At 33.5% G+C, this 18,481-nt stretch overlaps 1 protein-coding gene across 2 annotated transcripts in view; it reads left to right on the top strand.

The window, feature by feature from the left end:
* LAMA1 (laminin subunit alpha 1) overlaps positions 1–18,481 on the top strand; it is a 207,847-nt gene that overhangs the window by 90,146 nt on the left and 99,220 nt on the right. For both annotated transcript variants that reach the window (XM_074201152.1, XM_074201153.1), the window contains exons 17-21: positions 11,502–11,629; positions 13,540–13,626; positions 14,921–15,132; positions 15,974–16,080; positions 16,671–16,851. In XM_074201152.1, the coding sequence (XP_074057253.1) occupies positions 11,502–11,629; positions 13,540–13,626; positions 14,921–15,132; positions 15,974–16,080; positions 16,671–16,851 (715 nt within the window). The remainder of the gene's footprint in view (positions 1–11,501; positions 11,630–13,539; positions 13,627–14,920; positions 15,133–15,973; positions 16,081–16,670; positions 16,852–18,481) is intronic.

Here is an 18,481-nt window from a genome sequence, read left to right as displayed (position 1 = left end):
AACTGAGCTAAATGGACTGAGAGCCACCCATATTAGTAGGATGCTGACTCTAAATCTACAAGAGTAAAGATCATGAGTGAGCAGGACTGAGAGCACAATTGGTGGGTGTGTCAGTTCTGGTCTCAGGCAATCAGCCCAATGACATGAACAGACATCCTCACCTGATGGTATTTTATTTATATTGTCTTAGTGGCATTATTGTGAAAAAAATATTGATTGAGGTAATGTTATACAAAATGTAATTACAACACTGTCAAAAACAAGATAAAAGGTTTCCATGATTTCAGGGGTTTTCAAGTTTAGCCCTTTGGGAGTAATTTTTTCCCATTCCTATAGCATTGTTGTGTCCATTTTTATATTGCATATCTTTTCCTTAGGTTTTTGTATTCTGATTTTTACCTTCACCACTGTTGAAACTATTCTCTCTAGGATCACCCATCAATTACAGAAACCAAATTCAATGGCATTTTATTTTAGACCTTCTCCTTTTACCATTTGATACTGGATATTTTCTTCTTCATTGTCTTCAGTGATTCCACACTTTCCTAGACCTCCTTTTTCTCTAATTGGTCTTTTTCATCCTTATTAATTTTTAATCATTTTATTAAAATATTTCCATGGTTCTTGGTCCTCTTTTCTTTCTCTATTCTTATCCCTTTGTATTCTCACTAATTTTCATGACTTGCATCTGTCACCTCTATTCAAAACACTCAAACTCTCTGCAGATTCACACTTGCATCTCCACTTGCCTATAGAACATTTTCACCTAGACGTCCTACCACTACCTCAAATAGAGTATATCTAAAACGGAACCTGTTATTTTCTAAAACCTACTCTTTCATCTCACCTTTTCTGCATGTGTTACTAACATTAACCTGATCTACCATCTTTGTGGGAAAACATTGCATGACTATTTCATCTCTTTCAAACCTTTCATAGTCCTACCCTCAAGAATCATAGTTTCTTAGGATTCTACTAAATCTTACAAACACACATACATGTATGTATGTATGTATATATATATATGTTTCATGTGTATGTGAGAAAGGGGAGATAGAAGAAAAGAGAATATATATATATGTATATACACTTTATAGGATGAAAATATGTCAAAATATGTAAATTCCTTTAGTCAATGAAATTTATAACCTGTTTTTAACTTAGTAAAAAAAGGTGTCTGAGAGTTGTCTGAGTCCATGAGAGACTTATATTCACACAGCTAGTCAAAATTCGGGCTTGGACTTCCTCATCCTATTTACCACCCTAGTCTTTCTCTTATGCTATCTTTCTAATTTAGGAATTAATAGCTTAATATCCTTTAATATAACAATATCACTGCTACCTCTATATCCCAAAGACATAAAAAATGAAAAATTACCTATTTGTACAAAAATATTTATAGCAGTTCTTTTTGTGGTGACTAAGAATTGGAAATTGAGGGATGCTCATCAAATGTGGAATGGCTGAGCAAGCTATGGTATAGGATTGCAATGTAATATTATTGTTCAAAAAGAAATGACAAGCAAGATGATTTCAGGAAAACCTAGAAAGACTTACATGAACTGATGCAAAATGAAATAGGCAGAACTAGGAGAATATTATAAATAATAGCAGCAAAATTGTTCAGTGCAGAACTGAGAATGACTTAGCTATTCTCAGCAATACAAAAAGCCAAGATAATCCCAAAAGACTCATGTTGAAATATTTTTTCTGTCTCCAGAGATATAATTGGTACAGTCTGACAACAGACTATAGTATGCTTTTTTCATTCTCTTCCATCTTTTAATTTGATTTTTCTTATATAAAATGACTAATATGGAAATGCTTTATATGAGGGCAAATATATAGCCTCTTATGTATTGTTTACACTCTCAGGGAGAGGGGAAGAAACAAGCAAGGGATTGAAGTTGGAACACAGAATTTTAAAAAAAGTGTTTAAGGGGCAATTGGATGGTACAGTGGATAGAGCACCAGCCCTGGAGTCAGGAAGACTTGAGTTCAAAACTGGTCTCAGACACTTGATGCTAGCTGTGTGACCTTGAGTAAGTCACTGAACTGCCAAAAAAAACAAAAAAACCCCCAAAAACCAAATAAATACAAATATATAAAACTTTTTTAAAAATTTAATTGAGGGAAAAATAAAAATGCATGCATATTAAAAATTAGAGGCAGCAATATTAATCAATCTTTAAATTTTTAAATCCAAATGATTCATAATTTAGAACAATAAAGAGACCTGGGGATTGTTGGATAGTTATCATTGCTTAATGTAGATCTGTTGTTCTGCTTAAAAAGAGAAGCTGTTACAGAAAGTTATAAACTTTTGAATTTAGCTTAGAGTGTAATTCTGGCTTTGTACATAGGAATTCCAGTGAATAACACTGTCAGTCAATCAATAAACATTTATTAATCACCTACAATATGCCAGACACTATAAGTGCTAGTATATAAATATGAAATACAGATGATTCCCTGCCCTCAAGGAACTTTGAATCTAACATGGGAAGACAACACACAAAAAGGAGAAGAAGGGGGGTAGAATGCTAAGGTGGGAGGTGAGTCATAAACCTGAAATATATGTGTATAATTATCAAAGAAAAGCAATTGTTCCAGTAGTTCTTCCTGCTCCTCAACACTCTTATAGGAAGGAAATTTTTTTGGTTTCCCAGTGTGTGGTATATGAACCATGTGTTGCAGCATTGGTTCTCCTGACTGGAGAACGAAAAGGAGTTTATTTGCTTTTTCTCAAGAAGAGAAAAGCCTTCCTAATGCAAGTTACAACTCTAGGCAGAGTGCAGTCCCAACCCTCCTACCCACTACCTATTGGCTAGATAACTGGACTTATCTAGGCAATCAGTACAAACATTTTCTTTTCTTTTTTTTAAAAAAATTATTTATTTATTTTCATCCATTTCCACATGCATTTTTTTTCATATTTTCAAGTTACAAAATTTCCTTCCACCCTCCCATCCCACCCCCTCCCCCAACAGAGAACAGTCAGGTTAGCATTGTACATGTATATTTTGATAAACATGTTTACAGGTTAGTATTAGTTATTTTTGGTATAAGGAATTAGGATTAAGAGAAAGATACAAGTTAATTTTTATAGTGTATATCAGATTCTGGAGGGGTGTGTGTGTGTGTGTGTGTGTGTGTGTGTGTGTGTGTGTGTGTGGCTGTGTGTGTGTGCATGCACTTGTGTGTGTGTTGTTTTTCTTCCTCTGGATAGGGATAATATAGTTCATAGCTGGTCTAATATAGTTCTCCTAGCTCTCTGGACTACTCGGAGGAGCTACTTCCAACAAGTGTGTTCATTTCACACTGTTCTCTTGGTTCCCTTTGCTCAGCATCAAATCCCAGAAGTCATTCCATGCTTCTCTAGAGTCTGACCATTTATGGTTTCCTATAGAATAATAGTATTCCATAGTATTCATGTACCATAGTTTGTTTAACCATTCCCAATTGATGGGCATCTCCTCATTTTCCAATTCTTTGCTTCTATAAAAAAGAACTGCTATGAAAATTTTGGAACATGTCATAATTTTCCCTTTTTTTATTTCTTCTGGATATAGAACTGGAATTGGAATTGTTGGGTCAAAAGTATATGAACATTTTTATCTTTCTTTGGGCATAGTTCCCTATTGCTCTCCAGAAAGGTTGGATCCGTTCACAATTCCACCAGCAATGTACCAGCTAATGTCCCAATCCTCCCACAACCTCTCCAATACTGATCATTTTCCCCTGTTCTCATCTTGACCAATCTGATAGACATGAGATTATACCTCATTGTTGTTTTAATTGTTAATTTTAATTTCTCTAATCAATAATGATTTGGAGCATTTTTATATGAATATATATATATATATATATATAAAACTTTAATTTCTTCATTTGAAAACTGTACATATCCTTTGATCGTTTATCATTTGGGGAATGACTTGCAACCTTATAAATTTGATGCAATTCTCTTTGTATTTTAGAAATGAGACCTTTATTAGAACTCGTAGTTGTGAAGATTCCCAGCTTTCTACTCTCCTTCTAACTTTAACAGCACTGAATTTATTAGTGCAAAATTTTTTTAATTTAATATAGTCAAAATTATTCATTTTGCAGTTTATAATGTACTCTAATTCCTCTTTGGTTATAAATTTATCCCCTTTCCACAGAGCTGATAGAGTATTTCTTGTTCTATTAATTTATCTACGGTATCATTCCTTAAGTCTAAATCCCTTATCCTGCAAAGCATTTTCAAGCCCTATTTGCATAATTATTCAGATTCATTTTCACTCTATCAGAGAGAAATAATTCATTTTATACTATCAGAGAGAGATAATTCTGTATCCTTCCACATATTGGCAGGGAGGGATCAATCAGCACAGTGCTTATATGGCTTTAGGGAAAAGGAAGACTCATTGAAACCATGAGGGAGGCTTCTTCACTCAATTATAGTCCCACTCAGTCCCTCCTCCTATTTCTTACTCTTTGGAGCCCCCTCACACAATTCTTGATATACTTCTTTGATCAAATCATCTCCTTCTGGATCCACTCTCTCTTGTTTGATCTTTAAGCCATGATCTTTAAGCACCATTAATTCCATAGGCCCTTCAGTTCTTCCTTCCAATATTATCATTTTGGATAGTGAATCTTGTACTCTCCTAATGTGAAAGACATACTGGGAGGAGAATCACTCCACTGATAGCTACTAGGAGAAACCAGAGGGTCTGTTACCTTCAGCTTCCCTCAAACCAAGACCACCAAGAAGTGCCAAATGGGGAATTCCATTGTTGTAGAGCAATATGGGTTAGTTTTCTAATGTTTTTGATAATGTCCTTTACCAGCTCACCATTATCATCTATCGTCATACAACAGTTAGAGAGATTGTTTTCCACATATACCTCTGTCTTCAATCAACAGATAGTCTCATACAAATCTTGTCTCTCTTGTTTGCTCAGCTTAGTCAACCAGCAAGTCCAAGGCCATAGCTGCATGATAATTATTTCCACTACTGCTTAAAATCTAATCAGGATATAAATTAGGGTTCTGTAGCCCTAACTCTCATCCTGTGCCCAGGTAACAGGCCAGTGAGTCTGGATAACAACTCCCTGTACCTGGATGACATGAGTCTGCATAACAACTACCAACACTTGGACAGATGGGTATATACAATGGTAATCACAATTTTATTTACTTTAATGCATACTGATAAGGGATCCAGGTACCATCATTACATTCCACATGAATCTCAGTCCACCTGTTTCTGAAAATTGTACAGTTCTGAGTATATGTACCTTGCTTCCAGACATAAATCCACAGACATTTGGTATTCTCCAAGAAAATGTCCTATCCAGACTGATATAAATAACAGTCGTCCTGAACTGACTCAGTCTAATGCTATTGATGTTTCTCTACTCTGGACCAAAATTCTGTGCCATGGTGCACCTCTGACCAGGAATTGAGAATCTAGGCTAGACTCAGAGGGACTAGGACCCAAGGCCAGTTCTCAAACTGTTGCGGGTCACCAAAAGTTCAACAGTTAGCCACACAAAAAGAGTTGGGCAATGACTTCTGTCAACTGGATCCCCCCCCCCACGGGAGCAGGATTTGGAACAGTCACCAAATTGGTAAGCATCAGTATAAGGGAGGGGTCAATATAGTGATGTTCTTTGGAAAATCCTCCCTACCTAACACACTGTTCTCTTAATCAGAGTTTAGATCCTCCCTTGATAGGACACACAGACTCATGTGGGATATGATCATGCCACCGAACAGACCCAAACTCCTTTTCTCTTAATGGAATACATCTTTCACCTCACCTCTCCTCCTTTCTATCAAAATCTTAATCCATTAGTTGGTACACTATCTATAAGGAGAGGGACATAAATAGGGGTGACACACTTACAGAATCAAAGGGAAAGTACAAATATCAAAAAGGGCAGAACCCCTGACTAACCAACCCATATACATAGGCACAAGATAGAGAAGATGAAGTGGTCCAGTGTCTCTGTCTGTCTCTGTCTCTGTCTCTGTCTCTCTCTCTCTAGAAAAAACAAATTAAATATTCACAATTAAATACCAAATTAGACATTCTGAAAATCAGTGGAGAGAATAATAAAATTGAAAGCAAAGAAAACCATTGATCTAATAAATAAAACTAAGAGTTGGTTTTATGAAACAGTCAATAAAATAGATAAACCTTTGGTTAATCTGATTTTTAAAAAAGAAAGAAAGAAAATAACCAAATTACCAGTATCAAAAAAGAAAAGGGTGACCTAACACCAATGATGGGGAAATTAAAGAGATAATTCAAAGCTACTTTGTCCACCTGTATGCCAATATATTTGATAACCTCAATGAAATGGATTAATATTTGAAAAAATACAAATTCCCCAGATTAGCAGAAAAGGAAATAACATACTTAATTAATCCCATTTCAGAAAAAGAAATTAAAGAAACCATCAATAAATTCCCTAAGAAAAATTCTCCAGGTTCAAATGGATTTACAAATGAATTCTACCAGACATTTAAGGAACAATTAAGTTCTATTCTATATAAACTATTTTTAAAAATAGGAGTTCTACCAAATTCCTTTTATGATACCAACATGGTGCTGATACCTAAACCAGAAAGAACCAAAGCAGACAAATAAAATTACAGACCAATTTCCCTAATGAATATTGATGCAAAAATCTTAAATAAAATCTTACCAATGAGATTACAGCAAGTTATTATTAGGATAATACATCATGATCAGGTAGGATTTAAACCAGATAGGGCAGAAATGGTTCAATATTAGGAAAACACTCTACATAATTGAACATATCAATAACAAAACCAACATAAATCATGGTAATCTCAACAATTGTTGAAAATGCCTTTGATAAAATATAACATTCATTCTTATTAAAAACACTAGAAAATTTAAGAATAAATGGACAATCCTTAAAATAATAAGTAATAACTATCTAAAAACATTAACATATTGTAAGTAATGAGGATAAACTTGGAGCATTTTCAATAAGATCAGGGTGAAACAAGGATGCCCATTATCACCATTACTATTCAATATAATATTAGAAATGTTAGTTTTAGCAATTAGAGAAGAAAAAGAAATTGAAGGAATCAGAATTGGCAAAGCTTTCACTCTTTACAGATGACATGATGGTATAACTTTCAGAACATGAGCTAATCAACTAAAAAACTCCTTGAAACAATTAACAAATTCAGCTAAGCTAAATTCAGCTATTTATTTAAAATAAACCCACAAAAATCATCAGCAATAAAGCCCCAGAGCAAGAAATAGAAAAAAGAAATTCCATAACAGTAGACAACCTTAAATATTTAGGAATCTACCTCCCAAGACAAACCCAGAAACTTTATGAAAACAATTATAAAGCACTTCTCACCCAAATAAAGTCAGAATCAAATAACTGGGAAAAATGCCAATTGCTTCAGTGCTATACCAATCAAACTACCAAATGATTTTTTCACTGAGCTAGAAAAAAATAGCAAGAAAATTCATCTGATGAAAAAGGGTAAAAACATCACTTGTACAAAAAATATTCATAGCAGCCCTGTTTGTGTTGGCAAAGAATTGCAAATCAAGTAAATGTCCTTCAATTGGGGAATGGCTTAGCAAACTGTGGTATATGTATGTCATGGAACACTACTGTTTTATTAGAAACCAGGGGGAGATGGGAATTCAGGGAAGCCTGGAGAGATTTGCAATGAACTGATGCTGAGTGAGATGAGCAGAACCAGATAAACACTGTACACCCTAACAGCAGCATGGGGGAGATGATCAACCCTGATGGACTCCACTCATTCCATCAGTGTAACAGTCAGGGACAATTTGGGGCTGTCTGCAATGGAGAAGACCATTTGTATCCAGACAAACAACTGTGGAATTGGACCAAGGACTGTTATCTTAAATTTAGGGGGGGAAAAAAACCTATCTGATTGTCTGATCTTACTATCTCTTATACTTTATTTTTCTTCCTTAAGGATATGATTTCTCTCTCATCACATTCAATTTAGATCAATGTATAACATGGAAACAAGTAAAGACTGACAAATTGCCTTCTATGGGGGGTGTGGGGAGGGATGTAAGATTATGGGAAAAATTGTAAAACTCAAAATAAATAAAATCTTTAATAAAAAAAAAGAAAATTCATCTGGAGCAACAAAAGGTCAAGAATAGCAAGGGAACAGGTGAAAATAAAAATGTAAAGGAAGGTAGCCTAACTCTACCAGATCTAAAACTATACTATATAGCAGCAGTCATCAAAACTTCTTGGTAGGAGCAGCTAGGTGGTACAGTGAATAGATCACTGGCCCTGGAGTTAGGAGTACCTGAGTTCAAATCTGGGCTCAGACACTTAATAATTACCTAGCTGTGTGGCCTTGGGCAAGCAAGCCACTTAACCTCATTTGCCTTGCAAAAAAAAACTAAAAAAACAAACAAATAAAAAAAAAACTTGATACTTGTTAAGAAATAGAGTTATGAATCAGTGGATTAGGGTTCAAAAGAAACAGTAGTAAATGACTATAGCAATCTATTGTTTGACAAACCCAAAGATATTAGCTTCTGGGATAAGAACTCACTATTTGACAAAAATTGTTGGGAAAACTGTAAAAGAGTATGGCAAAAACTGGGCATAGACCCCCCATCATCTCATACCCTATACTCTAATAAAGTCAAAATGGGTACAAAATTTAGACATAAAGGGCAACACCATAGATAAATTATTAGACCATGAAATACTCTATCATATCTATGGAAAAAAATAGACCATCTATCTATCAGATCTATGGAAAGCAGACAAATTTATGACCAAACAAGAAATAGCATATATTATAAACTGGAAAATGAATGATTTTGACTATATTAAATTAAAAAGGGTTTGCACTAATAAAATCAGTGTTGCTAAGATTAGAAGGAAAGTACAAAGCTAGGAAATAATTTTCACAACTAGAAGTTTCTAAACTATACAGATAACTGCATCAAATTTATAAGGTTATAAGTCATTCCCCAATTGATAAATGATCAAAGGATATGATAGATGTTTTCAAATGAAGAAATTAAAACTACATATAATCATGAAAAAATGCTCTAAATTATTATTGATTAGAGAAATGCAAACTAAAGCAACTCTGGGGTATCACCTCACACCTATCAGATTGGCTAAGATGACAAAAAGGGAAAATGGTCAATGCTGGAGCTGTGAGAAGATTGGAACATTGATGTATTGCTGATGGAGTTGTGAACAGATCCAACTATTCTTGAGGGCAATATGGAACTATGCCCAAAAAGCAATAAAAATATTCATATCCTTTGACTCAGCAATTCCAATTATAGGACTATGCCCGGAAAAAATCATAAAAAAATGAGAAAAGTTTTATATGTTCCAAAATATTCATAGAAGTTCTTTTTGTAGTGGCAAAAAATTGGAAATTGAGGGAATGCCCATCAATTGGAGAATGGTTAAACAAGTTATGATACATGAATATTATGGAATACTATTGTTCTATAAGAAACCATTTATCTGACTCTAGAGAAGCATGAAATGACTTGGATCTGATGCTGACCAAAGGAAGCAGAACCATGAGAACAATGTCCCCATCAACAACAACATTGTGAGTTGATCAACCCTGATGGAAGCAGCTCCTCTCAGCAGTTCAGAGAGTCAAGGCAATTGTATTAGATCAGCTATGGACAATGCTATCCCCATCCAAAGGAAGAAAAACAAAATTAAAAAAAATCTTCATAATCTGATGAACCCTACATTTACTTTTTTTTTTTGGCAAGGCAATAGGGTTAAGTGGCTTGTCCAAGGCCACACAGCTAGGTAATTATTAAGTGTCTGAGGCCAGATTTGAACTCAGGTACTCCTGACTCCAGGGCCGGTGCTCTATCCACTGCACCACCTAGTCACCCCCTCTACATTCACTTTTTAAAAAAATTTCTCATGCATTTCTTTCCCTTAATACTAATTCCTCATACTAAAAATATTAATCTGTATACATGTTTAACACAAATATGTGTGTACAATATTAACCTGACTTCACCAATGGGGGGGGGGGTGAGAGGATGGAAATCTTGTAACTTAAAAATGGAAGGGAGGTAGCTAGGTAGTGTAGTGGATAGAGCACTAGCCCTGGAGTCAGGAGGACCTGAAATCAAATCTGGCCTCAGACACTTAATAATTGCCTAGCTGTGTGACCTTTGGCAAGTCACTTAACCCCATTTCCTTAAATAAATTGTTTTAAAAGAATTTAAAAAATGGATGGATGTTGAAAACTTTCATAATATGTATTTGGAAAAACTAAAATATCAACCAAAAAGAAGAAGGAAATGCAATTCATTGTTGCTCCATATTTTAAAATAAAGTTACAAAAGCATTTATTAAATTCATATCATGTGCCAGATATTGAACTAATCACTAAGGCTACAAAAGAATACTAAAACATAATCTTGCCCTCAAGGAACTTAAGTCTATTGGAGGAATCAGCTTATAAACAGCTTCAATAATAATATCTAGCATTGGGGGCAGCTAGGTGCTGCAGTAGGTGTAGTTACCTACCCAACCCTGATGTCCAGGAGACCTGAGTTCAAATGTGTGCTCAAATGCTTAAAAAATCACCTAGTTGTGTAATTTTGGGCAAGTCACTTAGTCCCATTGTCTTGCAAAAAGCAAACCCAGCATTTCTATTTTATTTACTCTGAATCAGGATTAGACTAAGCTCTTTACAATTATGCCATTTTAAACTCACAGAAGCCTGGGAGGTAGATGCAATTATTATCCTCATTTTACAGTTGAGGGAATTGGAAGAGATGTGGCACAGCTAGTAAATGTCTGAGATCATATTGGAACTTAGGTCTTCTATACACCAAAACTGGTACTGTTATCCACTGCCCTACCTAGATGCCTCAATGAGCTTGGTACATACAAAGGATATTCAGAGTAGATGAAAAGTATCTTCAGAGGGAAGGTATTAGAAGTAAATGGAAAAGACCTGGAATGACCTCGTTCAGAAGGTGATATTTGAGCTGAGTTTTAAGAAAACCTGGAAGCAAAGATAAAGTAGCAAAACATATCATGCATGGGGGACAATTAGGGAAAAGGGCAAAGAGGAGAAAAAAAGAGACAGAGATAAATGTAGAGATATGAGAGAGAGAGAGAGAGAGAGAGAGAGAGAGAGAGAGAGAGAGAGAGAGAGAGTTTTGTTTTTAACTCGGATCTTGATATCCATTATAATCTTCTTAAAATTCTTTGTGGAAAAGCAAAAGAAGCAGAATTATTTAGTGCAAAGAACAGTCTCTGGATTCAAAGGGACCTAGATTGCAATCCTATTACTGAGATTTCCTGTCATATTGATTTAGACACAGTCACTTATCTGCCCTGCATCTCCTCATTTCTTCCTCTATAACATGAGAAGGGTTGACTGGATGACCTCTGAAGTTACTGCTTCTCTAATTCTCTTCCTCTTGATTTGTACATTAGGGTTGCAAACACAACACTATGGGGGCTCATTGTGACCAGTGTTTACCAGGTTTCTATGGGAATCCTTCCAAAGGAACACCAGAAGACTGCCAGCCCTGTGCATGCCCTCTTACAACTGCCTCCAACAAGTAAGTGGGTTGTTCCATATTGAAGAGCCCTGAAGATCTTACATTGTTCTTTTCCCATGCACTCAAATCCTATTTATTTATTTAAAAAAAATTGAGCTGTCATTGACAACTTATTATTCACCCCCAAGAAGGAGGTCTTTGGTTTTATTGCTATCATATAAATATATATTGAAATCTTTAGTGAAAAATTATATTTTATATTTAAATATTTCAAAAAATTGTGATTTCATTGCTCTGATCAACAGGTAAAATAATAATCATTGGTTAATGTCTCCTATGTTCCATGGACAGGATATATAAAAACAAAAATGAGATAGTCTCTGCCTTTAAAAGGAAGACAATATATGCAAAATAAGAATATAAGATATATTCAGGATAAATATCTTCAGGATAAGTTGATCAAAGAGAAAAATCAGGAAAGATCTCAAGTAGGAGGGGATAGAACTGTTCTCTTTTTTCCTTTTTTTTTTAAGGTGTTTTTTTTTTTTGCAAGGCAGTGGAGTTAAATGGCTTGCCCAAGGCCACACAGCTAGGTAATTATTATGTATCTGAGGCCGGATTTGAACTCAGGTACTTCTGACCCCAGGGCCAGTGCTCTATCCACTGTGCCAACTAGCTGCCCCATAACTTTTCTTCTTGTAAAACTAGGATTTCCAAGAGGTTGTAATAGAAGGGATTCTAGACACTGGGGAAAAGCCAGTTGCAAAGGCACAGAAATCATCTTGGTCAGGTCATTGATGTTGAGTCCTTCTGAATTCAGTCTGATCTCAGAAGATGAATAGTCCATGCAACATCTGTACTTGAAATCTTTCTAGCTTGCATAAAATTAATTGCCAGGGCTTCTACTCCATTGAAACAGTCTTTGAAAGCTTAGACTTATTTTGCATTTCAAAAATACCTTGAAGAGAGCTTTAATCTGTTACAAAATCAGATTTAGGAGTCAGTGTACATTTTTAAAAATCAGGTAAAAATTTAATTTAATCAGAATGGAAGTCTATAGAAATGTGCATACACATCAATATATTCACATATATTTACTACAACAGCCATCTGTGTGGGTATATGTGTTGTGTGTATGTCCATATAATATATGTATTTTTATATGTATGTGTGTGTGTGTGTGTGTGTGTGTATGTGTGTGTGTGTATGTATGTATGTATGGGACAGCTAGGTGATGCAGTAGATGGATCTCCAGGGCTGAAGTCAGGAAGACTCATCTTACTGAGGTTAAATCTGGCTCAGACCTTTACTGCTGTGAGACCCTGGGCAACTCACTTCACTCTATTTGTGTTTCCTTATCCTTAAAAAGAGTTGGAGAACTAAATTGTAAACCATTCCAGTATCTTTGTCAAGAAAACTCCAAATGGGGTCAAGAAAGGTTGGACATAACTAAAAACAACTCAACAACAATGAAAATAAGTTTATATACAGAGTGTTCTGAATGTCTTTGTTCAGTTTTAAAACATTAATAGATTAATAATTTTAGTAGCATAATTTAATTTAATTAAGTTTTAATAGCTTAAAACTATATAATTTTTAAATACTATATTATGTGTTTATATACATATACATACATGTATGTGTATGTATGTGCATGCATACAAGCATATGTCTATCTACTGAAAGGGGGGATAGTGGAAATATGCACACACACATATATAATCATTCTTACATAGTCAAAAGTGAGACTAATTTTCAGAAAACTAAACTGAGAGGTGTTTCTACAGTTCTTGAAAGAGACCATATATTAAACCTTTGATTGAAATCTCACCCTACCTCCTTGTCAAGCTTTGCAAATTATCAGGAAATAATTACATAAATATGGAGGAGAAGATAGGCCATTAACATGTTTAGAAAAGAGATATTATCCAAAGGAAGAAAACCATCTTTTCATACATTCTTCTTTATAGTTTCAGCCCTACCTGCCATTTGGAGGATGGAGATGATGTTATCTGTGATCAGTGTCACCCAGGATATACAGGAATGTGGTGTGAGAGGTTGGTACTGTATTTTTAACTTTTTGAAAGGTTTTTATTTTCCATAGTATATATTTGCTTTTATAAAATATATTTTCTTAATCTATTTTTAATATCCTTTTTTGCATTTTGAGTTCCAAATTCTCCATTTTTCCCACCCTACCCACCCACTTAGAAGGCAAACAAAATTATTACAATTTTGTATTCAATTCAATCCATGTGAATTCAAGCAAAACATATTCTCATATTGGTCATATTGCAAAAAAAGCAAAAAATATAGAAAATTATAAGCCATTTTGCTCTCAGAGTTCATCACTTCTTTCTCTCAAAGTGTGTAGCATTTTTCATTGTAAATTGATTAGAGTAGCCAAGTAGTTCACAGTTGATCATCATTACAACACTGATATCTGGGTTCTTCTCATTTCACTTTGTATCAGTTTCTATAGGTCTTTCCATGTTGGTTTTGATTTTTTTTTTCTGAAAACTGACCCTGCCCTTTGTGATTTCCCATAGCATAATGGTACTTATGTTATATGGTTATATACCACCACAATTTGTTTAGCCATTCCTCAGCTAATGAACATCCCTCAATTTCCAATTTGATTTGAGGAGTTATTTTCAAGTTGTTTGAAAAGGAATGTTGGGAGAGTTCAACTGGTTGCTGCCTATATTCCACCTTCTTTCTCTCATATGTATCTTTAACATTTTTCAATATTTGATGTTGAGATATAATTCATCTCTTAGAATCATAGAATTTTTATTCGATATCATTAGTCTCTCTCCACACATTTTTCTAGAATGAATTTTTTTAAAGTAAAGTAAATTTAAATGAATTTTACTTTTGATTTTTTTTGACATCTTCATGATAGAACTTTAAAATACCTTGAAGAGAGCTTTAATCTGTTGCAAAATCAGATTTAGGAGTCAGTGTACATTTTTAAAAATCAGATAAAAATTTAAATTTAAATTATGTTATATTAAATTATATTTTAATTTACATGTATATTTAAAAATCATTGTATGGAATTCTCAGATTACAAGTCATCTGACAAACCAAGGCCACTTAAACAAATTAAATTTATGTTTCTCACATCTAGGATGTACTTTGTTACACTCTTCTAACATGTTAAATCATGAACAAAGAGGAAATTAAGTTTTTGAATGACCAAACTGAAAGGGTTGCATTTCTGTCTCTATAAATCTTCTGCAAAATAGTAAACTTGATTGTATAACCAGTCAGAGAATCCCTGGATTGTTTGGGAAACTTCTTGACCAATTGTACTTCATTTGACCTTGCTCTTGATCATTTATACAGATGTGCAGACGGTTACTATGGAAATCCAACAGTCCCTGGGGAATCCTGCATCCCATGTGATTGCAATGGCAATGTGGATCCCCTAGAAGTTGGCCACTGTGATACAGTCACAGGAGAATGCTTGAAGTGCATTGGAAACACAGAGGGCCCTCACTGTGAGAGATGTGCTGATGGATTCTATGGGGATGCTATCATTGCTAAAAATTGTCGTGGTAAGTGAGTAGAGCAAAATAGACAATGCTAATATCATATAATCTTCATGTGTCAAAATAACTTTCACACTCTAGAGATTTGTGTTTATGTTGCCTCTGTCATTTATATTCATGCCAAGATTCAAATCAGTTACTTCAAGCAGGTCAATTTCTCCTCTTTCTATCTGATATCTAAAGAAATTAAAATACACAGAAAAAAACAATTTATATCTTAGAAAAGGAAAGGTTATGTATCTTATGACATTGACTTAACATGATGGAGGATGGATGCTAAGGAAAAAAAGCCTGTTGGTAATGGAGATGTTAACTAGACTAATTAAATGAATGGAATTTTATGCTTCATAAATAGAGTAATAAATCCTGTTAAAATGAAAAGCCGTTCATGTTAAGCAACACATTTACAAAGCCCTTGTCAATGAATGTGCCCAATTCTCTTTGTCTTTAAAATTGTTGCTGGTAGATGACCTAGGAAAAGTCAGTCAAAGAAGTATATTAATTGGTATATCAGGGCAAACTTATAATATGAAATTCAGATTTTATGTGCAATTTTGAAAACTATAATGGATAGAGTTTGGGAAAGTGGAGGGAAGTACCTCTGGCATAGAGATACTATAATCTAAATTTTGTCAAAAAGGAAAAAATAATGATTCAATAACTATCATGGGGAAATATGTTTTCATAGTAATTCAAATTATTGAAGGTAGAAGTATAATTTTGTTGAGTATATGTACATTGTCTGAGCCTACAATGTAAAGAAATTTATCATGAAGGATGATAAAATCTTATTTTTGAATTTTTGAAATGAAGTATTTTTTTTTCTTTTTTGGGGGGGACACATTAGCTTGTTCATGTCATGAAAGCAGTTCACTTTCCAATATTTGCCATCATGAGACTGGTCTCTGCAACTGCAAACCAAATGTGATTGGACAACATTGTGATCAATGCTTGGTAAGAAATGTAGACAAAATGGAAATGAAACGAAGTTAAAAATTTTGAATTTTTTTGTTCGCAACCAACTCTTTTTTCCATTATTGATCTGTGAATTCTGTGTGTGTATTATGTGTGTGTATGTGTGTATAGAAGTCAAGGAGGAAGCAGATACTAACTGTGCTTTTTAATGTTAACTCAAAAGTACAACATTTTCTTGTCCTCCTAAAAGTATTAAAATGAATTTGATTCTGTTATTAATAAATCTCGAATATTTGATCTATAAATAAGTTATATGCAAAACATTTAAATTTATATTATATGTAATTTTATTTATTTAAATATTATTTAATGTTACTTATTTATAATTATATATTTACATTTAAATATATATTGAAAATTGTTAAGAAAATTATTTTGCAGATCAAATAGAGAAACTATTAATTACAGAATTATATATACATATATTTGTATATAGTATTTCAAAATTTTTGAAATATTCTATTTATATTAAATATTTAAAATTACACAACGATTTTTGTAATACTATAAATTAGTTTAATGATGTTTTTGCTCTCAAGTTTGTTGTTTTTCTTTACTTTCTTGAATAGAGTGGCTATTATGGTTTGGACACAGGACTTGGTTGCGTACCCTGTAACTGTAACCAATTAGGTTCATTGTCCGAAAATTGTAGTGATGAAGGACAATGTCACTGTACTCCAGGAGTTGCTGGGCAAAGATGTGATCGATGTGCTCATGGCTTTTATGCCTATCAAGATGGCAGCTGCACGCGTAAGTCCTTTATCCTATTGTCTTTTTTTATGTGTTTTTCTCTGGGTGGACATTCCAGCAAAGGAACAATTTCTTGTGAGAATGAGGAAAAGTAGAGAGAAATGGTTAAGATTCAATCTTAATAACCCATTAATGTTAAACACTCATAATAATTTGTTAAGCCTAATCAGTTTATTTGATTTGTACTTTATTTCATACTTTTAATTTTACAATCCAAACACAATCGCACTAATTGAAAAATTACAGATTTTGTAAATCTTCTGAATGAATTCCAACTTCTTGCATCATTTACCCCTTTTAAAGATTCATCTTGTGAGGGAACAAAATGGTGTTGAGAAAGACAAATGGAAAATTACTTAGATACCTCTTTGAAATGATTTTAGGAATAAGTTAAGATTAACTGACATTGTTTTATGTATCACATAAAGAATATCATAAGGATTTAAGTAAGTCACAATCAATGAATGGTATGTTCAGTTGACATTAAAAGCAATTGATTTGTAAGAAACTTAATTAAGAGCATAAAGGAAATTAATTTCCTATATATTTTAAGTTACATTTTAAATAATTTTATCAGGTCTTTCATATAGTGGATACTAATAAATACTTGCAGAATTAATGCTACAAAAAGTTGGACTTTTCTTTTTACATGTACCATCTATTTTTCTGTATAAATTAATAAATTAAAGGTTATTCATATAAAAATGCAGTGGATTATCTTTCCTTCCTTATTCATCATAATGTTGGTTTCATCTTTATATTTTGTTGGAGTTGTGATTATCAATGGGATAATAGCTCCACCAATGCAAAATTCCCTTTTCATCTCATGCAATTCTCATGCATGTATTTCCTTAACTACTCTATAAAGAACCACTCAATATCCTAGAGTCATTCCTCTTGTTCTTTTCATACTCTTTTAATTTGAATACCAGTGTAGCCTTTTCCCCTTTCTAGTAATTGTCTCTCACTACATAATTTGCCCTCCATCTTTTCGAAAAAAGCATCACTGATAAGATTTGTTATCAGTGCATCTTAAACAGAAATCATTCTGCCTTCTCACAACTGCATTTTTCCATTGTCCATTTAGTTCTCTCTAAATTTAATTCTAAGATACCAATGTTGCATAATTCAAAGTCATTTAGAAGTATGGTTCTTCTGTTGGATATATCATATGAAATCTTGGAAACATTGAAATTTCCCAATATGTTACATAGGAGGGTTCATTTTAAAATAAAAGTTGATAATTATCCAATATATTTGAAAACTATAGTAATGATTTCTGCTGAGTAGAATATAGGATCATAGAGTTAACTCTACAAAGGACTGCAGAAGATATAACTGATAAATTTCATAATTTTAAAAAATATTATACATCTCAACCTTTGGAAGAATTTTTACAATTCTTTGTTTAATGAAAATGAAAACTTCATTGATTTTAGCTCTATGACATATAATTATAATAGGGTAATTAAACTAATGAATAAAAGGTAATATAATAATAGTTTTTAAAATTTGTCCCACAAAGGCATCAATGGCTCATCTTATTCTCTGACTCTTCATCCAATTCTGCTGATTCCATTTCCAATTTTACATTATCTTTCTTCCTTTACTCATGTGTTTGAACTGGCAC

This window comes from Macrotis lagotis, chromosome X (assembly GCF_037893015.1).
Source record: "Macrotis lagotis isolate mMagLag1 chromosome X, bilby.v1.9.chrom.fasta, whole genome shotgun sequence".
Taxonomy (NCBI): domain Eukaryota; kingdom Metazoa; phylum Chordata; class Mammalia; order Peramelemorphia; family Peramelidae; genus Macrotis; species Macrotis lagotis.
The sequence above is the reverse complement of the archived record's forward strand: the minus strand, read 5'-3'. Positions and strand labels throughout refer to the sequence as shown.